The following is an 8005-nucleotide window of genomic DNA, read 5'->3' as shown; positions in this document are numbered from 1 at the left end:
TGACTACTACAAAGAATAAAAATAAGCCCTATGGAAGATCTGTAAAGTGGGCAAGACCCCATATTATTATATAAAGACAGACCACCAAAAAGGAAAAAATAAATAAATAAATAAATAAATGAATAAATAAAAAGGGATTATGTTATTATTGATCTTGAATTTACGCATCTTAACGTATATACGATCTCCATTCATTTTTAGCTTCTTCCATGTATTCATAGCTACACTGTATCTAAATATACTTTTGTGAATCTCAATGTTTTTGAATGACAAGTGAATCTTGATCTTGATCTAGTAATATCACTCTTAATCTATAAATAAGCAATCTTCTGGTCAGTTTTGACTAGCATATGGGCAGGGCCTATATCAGATTGGTGTTTATATAGAGCTGTAGTTCTCCAGTCTAAAGCAAACTTGATCTGGTAACTTGCTAAAGACGTATTCAGGCAAAATGTTTGCGCCAAACACGCTTGTTGCAACTTTTGTCCTGTGTCTGCTTATTTCTTTTACAGAGATCAGTCAAGGAAGTGAAAATCACCCAAAGAACGTAAATGAAGGTATCTTTGGCTTGAATTGTTATGAAGGATTGATTTTTGGTTGGAGATCTTCAGTGTAGTTTTTTTTAACTGATAGTCTACTTCTTGTTCACACGCCGTTTGTCTGTTGTGCGCGAAGATGATTCCTCAAATTTTCGTCAGTTTTTGTTCCTGTAATTAATCGTTGTCTACATGTGTTCCAGATACCTTAAAGCTGTTTAGCGAACACAGATTCAGAAACAAGCGTGATGGTTTGTATGAGTGCCTAGTTTCGTATTAAGTAAATCCACCACGTTAGCAGTATGGGTCTTCAGTATCATTGTCGGCGTTTATACGAACGCTAATTGCTGTGTTATATAGCAAAGTTTCGATGATAAATCCTCGGCTTTGGTATCTCTTGAAGTGGCCTTTTAGTGGGCTCATATTCGCAGGGGTATTTCAAATTACTGAAACGAAAGTAAATTCTCCATTTCAGAAATGTTTAGTCATCTCAATAACATGGAAACCTGGTGTTGGTCTTCGCCTTTTTTCAACGATTTTTCTGCGATTAAATTCGACACCATAGCACGGACATTTCTTTGACCGTCAAGGGCCCCTTGCAAAGTGCTCTTTTAGTTGAAAATACTGCAAAATGGACATGTAGGTACAAGAAAATTACGATTGCGTGAAGCAAATGCATTTTACACAACCAAATACGCGACTCCCTGTTTATAACCAGAGGTTTATTGACAGACGTGTATTCATTGTGCATCGGTTTCAGCTTTATTATCTCAAATTACTGGTGCTACGTTACCTTCGTCTCTAAGTAAGCCGGACATCTCTATACGGACGGAGAGATGAGGCCGGTCCAGACGGTTTCCGTCTTAGAGACCTTAAAGGGAGGTTTTCACGGCTCGGCGCATGTGCAAGCTACAACGTTAATTATTCAATTTCATCGTTTATAAAACAATCGGATGAGAGCAGTTGACTCCTGCGTGAAGACGAGATTCGAACCCATGAACTCTCCGATACCGATACATCGCAGAAGTCATGGGCTCGAATACTGTCCAAGCCTGAATTATTTTCACGCTTTAATTTCACAACTGCTTAAGTTGCGTATATAATTGCGATGATCAATCATGTCTTCATACCTTTCTCCGCAGTTCAAATATACGATCTTTCGTATCACTTGTAGAGCCGATATTTCTCATTAGCATTTCTTTTGTATGTTCCGACTCCACGCATTAAGTAAATTTTTGTTTGTGTATCAACTGCGTGTATAATTTTGTGAAAGCAAATGATAGCCTTTTTATAGCCATACGGCTAAATGAAGCTAGCAGAGTGACTGATGCCCAAAATTCACGGAAGATGTCATAGGATTTACACAGAGTTCGAGTTCCGTACTGGATATAGAATTTGATATATGTTTCTATTATGAATCGGAGGCATGAGTTATCTACTCACTTCTGATTGGTTTATACACAGTGGAATTGGGTGGACTATATCATAGCTTGGACATTCGCCGAACAGTGAAACTATTCCTTTAATACATGCAGACAAACTTGTATTGGTCTGGGCTTCATGATCAATGACGCAGTTTCAGAGCTGAACTTTTTCCTGACATTTGAACCTTCTCATGCATAATCTCGATTCCACCATCCACCCCCATGTGATTTGAATTGAAGTTCTTCTCAGTCTTTTCTTTATCTCCTCAGATGATCATGACAGTGGTATTACGTTAAAATCGATTTTACAAGTCCTCCAACTTGTTCGCCAGGGCGTCAACCCCTGTATGCTTAACTCAAAGCACCATGTACCACTTCCAAAAGGAGTTATGTCTTCAGTTTGCAAGTACATAAGCGGTAAGTTTAAGGTCAAGCCCATGGGCTTATTTTCGGGATGGAGGGGGTATTATTATGCGAAGAATATTTGCGTCAGAGAAAAAGTATAAAAATCCTTTTCGTTTTTGACAAAAAGAGTTCACAAACCTTCACTGGGTTTTGAGTAGTGACTGTGTGTACAGTTTCCGACCAGTGTTTCATAAATGTGCAACATCGTTGCTTAAGTTGAGTGAAAATTAGGTTTATAACTTTATCTATGACTTTCGCTAAGGATATGTACACAATGCCACGCTAGGCAACAGTAAGGTAAATTTGTTGATTTTTTTTCGAGACGAAGTAATTTACGTCTTTGTTTTGCGTTACTGCAGTTCCATAAAAGAAAGTGGAAGGAAAATTCTTTGTTCTTTGGTCTGTTTTTTTTTGGTTTTTTTTTTTTTGCAGCCACCGTTAATTGTTGTGCTCGCTTACTGGGCTCACTGTCGCGGAGGGTGTAAGGGGGGGAGTGGTATTCCCTTATATGGGCTATATAGGTATGTGCGGCCCCAAAGGGTATGGTTTTCGGCAGCCGTTTTTTCATAAAAAGGGTATCGATTTTTGGCCATTTTGATCATAAATAGGGTATGGTCTTTGTACTCTAGTCCTGAATTGCGTATGTTTTTTAGAAGAACTACTTTTCCATTATTACCGACAAGGCCATCAACAAAAGTCCTTTACAATATCTTTAAAATCTGTCTGAGCAAGGCAACTAATTATAACGCAGGTCTGAAACAGAGTATTGATTAAAGGGTCAGTCATAAATAGGGTACCGAATTTTTGGTCAGGTCATAAATAGGGGGAAAATCGCAGATTTCGGCTTTAAATAGCGTAAGGACTTTGGGAAACGGGCCCCACACCCCCACCCAATCTTTCTGGGAGTACCCCCGGAATGGCTGTACGGATGATGGGCAACGACGCAAGGAAGTCAAGAGTAAAGACGTAACTCTTTTGAACAGCTCGGTATTAAAAACTACTGCAACTGAGGAAGGGGAGATATAGCAGTTTTAAAATGAAGTGGTCGGATTTTGGGCAACAAGATCGCATAGAAATTCCACGTTAGCTGTTATGAAACGAATCGTCGGCTTTACCTTCAGTTTACATTCCTATAGGGGAATCCTTGTTTACAATATTTGCCTCATAAACATAAGCAGTTCAGTTCCCCATAGAGCTACAAATAAATCAGTTCTCAATATTGAAAGGTCGTAGTACGATTAACTCTGCCAATGAATATGAGCCTGATGTATTGAATACTTTTTGTGTAACACGGGTTTAAAAATTCAAAATTTTACAAAGAATGTATGAGCTCATTAGCGCTTTTGCCACCCAGAAATTTTGTAGTTTTTGAAAGACAATATCTCCTTGAATATTACACCCAAATAGCTAAATATTTCACCATGCATTAAGTTTCACTAGCTCTTTAGCTGCCATGTTTCCTTCTGTATGCAAAGTTGTATGTAAATGAGGAAAAATGTAAACAATGACGTCAGCATGACTCCCCCTATTAAGGAACCAGCTGTGGACCCTGATTGCGCAAAACAGATTTATACCTTAATTTTATCTACTTTACATCCAGGATTACTCAAATATTCGTTACCACCAAGACAAACACGACACTACTAAAGTACCACTTGCTAATATTTTCTCTCTTTTCTTGTTGCAGCCTCGTGGCCATGGATATGGCCAACTCGACCCCCATTAGACGGCAACGAAGGACGGCCACCGAGTAAGAAATAAGAAATTTTTACTGAAATAGAGATCGAGTTGCAATAGAACGTTTAGAGAATTATGCCATGGCGTTGAGTTTTAAATTCGTTGATGTCTTATTGGTTAAAAAAGTAATGCTTGTTTCAACCAATCAGTAGCAATGACAAAACTTCAACCTTGTTCCCAGGGTCTCTCTTCTTCCTGTCCCTTGGAGGGAAGGAAGATGAGAGGCCCTGGGAACGAGGTTGCCGTGACTTTGAATATGCGTATTTTTCCGTCAGCCATCGGTTATTACGTTCGTTGCATCAGTAACAGTAACATGTTAGGTAGCGAATACTGATTGCTCGATTGCGGTATTAGGGGTTCGACTCAATCTCCAGCCGCTGTTCGGGAAACGAGCCCGTGCTCCTCTCTCGAACCCTTCTCGGGAAGGAACAAACACCGAACCCGAGAAAGTTGCGGCAAACGAGCCTATATTAGGGGTAGGTTAGTAGATTATTCGGGGTGCGTAGGCGCTTCAGATTATAGAAAAATCATATAGCGAGATTTGAAAACGAAAAATCCTGCATTGTTGGAAGAAGAATAAAGAATATCGAGTATCTCCATGGATCTCCTCCTTCTCTCTCTCCCCTTCTACCCCCCCCCCCCTCCCAATCAATAATCTAATGGTCCACCCGCTGAGTTTGCTATGATTAGCTTGAATGGAAATTTCTCGCGCTCGACATTTTTAGCTCTCAGTTGGAATTTTGTGTTTTGTACATTGACAACTCTACATCTTCAACCGTCTTCAACCTCGTTCCCAGGGCCATCTTCCTCGAGGTTGAACTCTCGTTCATCGCTAAGGAACGTGGAGTGTGGCACAAAAAAGTCCGGTTCAAGAATTGTAGGGGGCACAAACGCGCAACCAGGTTCTTGGCCTTGGCAAGTGTTACTGGACTCTAAGTCGCACCCGAGGCCTGTTTCGTGTGGAGGCTCCATTCTTACCCCGTACTGGGTCGTTACCGCAGCCCACTGTTTTGATCGTGGAAACAATCCCGCGTCTTTTACCCTGACCGTAGGTAAGGACACAATTCTTTATCGCACTTAATAATATAGATAGGAAGCTGCGCGCGCTCTGATTGGTCAAAAAAACATGTTTTATCAGAGTCTGAAACATTTGAGAACATTCCCTCGTGTTTTCAAACGCCCTTATTGTTTTATCACGGTGTAATTCACGGCTTAGGCTTCTTTATTTGCCATCATAATATTTTTCAAATGTTTAAGAGCCGTTTCACTTGAAAGGTTTAGATATATATGTATGTATTCTGAAAATACTTTCTACAGCTTCTTTGAACGTAGAACAAGAAAAGTAGCAGAATATCTTTTTACTCTATCCTTGACAGCATTTAATATCCCTTTTGTGGACTGATAAACGCTTCTACGTTTTAGAGTAATCAACGCGCAAAAAATCGAAAGGCTCAAAGCTTGAACGCGGGTCTTGAAATATTTCCATTTATGGCTCTATTCTATAGATTAAATTTGTTTTCTTACCACACGTTTATCTGTATAACAGGTGAATATGATCTTCGTAAAGCGGACGGAACCGAGCAAGTTATCCCAATTCACCAAATCTTCATACATCCTAATTATAAACCGGCCCCGCCTGTGCCCGACTATGACGTGGCATTGATCAAACTGAGGAAACCAATCACGTTCAACAATGACGTAAGACCTGTATATCTGCCCACTAAGGATTTTCCTCCTGGAACCAACTGCTATGTCACTGGATGGGGCGATACAACAGAGGGGGGAAATTTTGCACAGGTAAATATGACTTGTATTCACGATATTCATGAAATCTCTAAATAAGTTGAGCTGGAAACATTTATTCACTGTGCAAGGTATGAAGAGAATAAGACAAAAAACGCTCTGGCTTTTTTTTTTTTTAGATTTTGCAGCAAGCCCAAGTTCCTCTTGTACCACGTGACACTTGTCGGCGAGCATACAGCGACCTCGGATTGCCCATTACGGAACGCATGCGCTGTGCAGGTTTCTCTCAGGGAGGAGTTGATGCATGCCAAAATGACAGTGGAGGACCGCTGGTCTGTCCAAGAAATAACAAGTGGTATCTTATGGGTATCGTCAGCTGGGGCTATGGTTGTGCGCGCCCAAATAGATTTGGTGTATATTCTGACGTGTTGGCCCTTAAGCCCTGGGTGCAGCAAACAATGAATCAAAACCCAACTCCATAATTGTCGAGGGCAGTAAAGAGATTGAAATTGTCGGTTGAGGACTAGCTCATGTTTCATGGAAAATAAAAGAATCGCAGCAAACTAATAAAAATAATCTCACTTACCGGTTAATTACTCGGGTAAATTACGGTTAGGGTCACATTTCGCAAGAATATATTATATTTGACGATAAAATAACTCCTAAGTAACTTAATCCTGTAAGACTAATGCATTATATATAAGGAATAAAGGGGAAAATGTAAAATATTGTCAATTGTCATCATTTTATACTTGTAGTCGACTCGTTGTACTTCCTTCGTCTAAATTTCAAATTTTCTCGGTTTTCTATTTTCAGTTTTCTTTTTCCTTACAATCTGTTCCCGAATGTCGTAATCAGATATCCTCAGTGATGCATGCAGGACTTGATCTGGGAACTGCACTTGTTCACTTCATTGAATCAACGTCAATCTGTTATCGTCCAAACCAAGGTCGAAATGCATCTGATATGTAGCAAACGCTACGAGGTTTCAATTCGGACGAAATTTCCCATTACATTTACATTTCTATTCGCAGAAGCATGCCCCTTTTCAAGACTGTATGGGCAACATTTTTAGTAGTTCGGTCAGTTTTATTGTTTTCTCTTTTTTTGTTGTTTTTGATGTTTTTCAGTGCCGTAGCTAGGAACAGGTAAACCGTTATCGCTGCTGTTGTAAATGATCAATTCTGACCTCTAATGAGAGACAGTCATCTGTCAGTCATCTGATATGCTGTTCCGTCTTTCCGAATTAAAAAGATTTTTTCGATGGGGATAAATTGCATGTTGTTAGCAGTGTGGTTAGGAGAGGAGAGGAAATGTTCTGCGGCTGAAGAAGATTTTGATTTGATGTTAGGGTTATGTTAGGGTTTGCTGCTAAGGTTCGTGACTTTGTCGTTATCTTTTGTCATTCGGTCTCCCAAGCTTTCTTTGCTTCGCAATAGTTTCTGAGGCGCACTTTAAGTCGTGTTAGTAAGAGGGATTGTAAGCAACCTCGTTCACAGGATCTCCCGTCTTCCCATCCTCTCCTCTCTCTCTCTCTCTCTCTCTCTCTCTCTCTCTCTCTCTCTCTCTCTCTCTCTCTCTCTCTCTCTCTCTCTCTCCTCTCTTTCTCTTTCTCTCTCTCTCTCTCTCCGGGAGGGCGAAAAGATAAGAGATCCTGGGAACGAGGTTGGATTGTAAGAAGAGTGGAGCGGTTTAACTGTGTTATATTAAAAGTTCATTGGTCTGGATGGTTTCCGCTATCAACATCTGTCGCTGTTTGTTTAAAATTGTTGCAAGTGCAATATGCCCGGCAAAGTCGTTCGAACGTTCGGAAATCGAACTCAATCGAACTCAATCCGTGGACCACTGGTATGCAACCTTTCTTATTTGGCCGGATCAAAACAGCGTGGCCGTAATACTAAGTTGTCGTATAAACAGGTTGAAAGTAAGGCGCGGTTCCACCATACTCGTAATCGTACTCTCAAGTTCCGTTGTTACGTACGGTGTAACCGTAGTCAAAAGAATAAGGGCATCCACGGACTACAAGCTTAGTTGTCGACAAATACATGCTCTTGACTACTAAATGTTATCGACAATTAAAAAACGTAGTGTTTGAGATGAGCAGTTTCTCTTTTCGAAAAAGGAAACTGCTTTAGTTGTCGACAACTAGGTTTTGGCGTT

The 8005-nt window shown here is 40.2% G+C and overlaps 1 protein-coding gene across 1 annotated transcript; it reads left to right on the top strand.

Moving 5' to 3' along the window:
* The first annotated feature begins 410 nt into the window (after positions 1-410).
* LOC145481070 (serine protease 33-like) lies at positions 411-7437 on the top strand. The gene is made up of 7 exons (XM_081459460.1): positions 411-557; positions 740-787; positions 2231-2377; positions 4053-4115; positions 4900-5154; positions 5649-5899; positions 6025-7437. The coding sequence occupies exons 1-7, from the start codon at positions 452-454 to the stop codon at positions 6325-6327; spliced, it is 1173 nt and encodes a 390-aa protein (XP_081315586.1). The 5' UTR covers positions 411-451; the 3' UTR covers positions 6328-7437.
* The last annotated feature ends 568 nt before the right edge of the window (positions 7438-8005 follow it).

The sequence above is a fragment of the Orbicella franksi genome, chromosome 3 (assembly GCF_964199315.1).
Source record: "Orbicella franksi chromosome 3, jaOrbFran1.1, whole genome shotgun sequence".
In the NCBI taxonomy this organism is placed as follows: domain Eukaryota; kingdom Metazoa; phylum Cnidaria; class Anthozoa; order Scleractinia; family Merulinidae; genus Orbicella; species Orbicella franksi.
The sequence above is the reverse complement of the archived record's forward strand: the minus strand, read 5'-3'. Positions and strand labels throughout refer to the sequence as shown.

Excerpts from the sequence above, each read along its gene's own strand:
- LOC145481070 (XM_081459460.1), top strand. The coding sequence starts at position 452 with ATGTTTGCGCCAAACACGCTTGTTGCAACTTTTGTCCTGTGTCTGCTT. Across the intron at positions 788-2,230 it reads ATTCAGAAACAAGCGTGATG|ATGATCATGACAGTGGTATT; the intron begins GTTTGTATGAGT and ends TTATCTCCTCAG. Across the intron at positions 5,155-5,648 it reads GTCTTTTACCCTGACCGTAG|GTGAATATGATCTTCGTAAA; the intron begins GTAAGGACACAA and ends TCTGTATAACAG.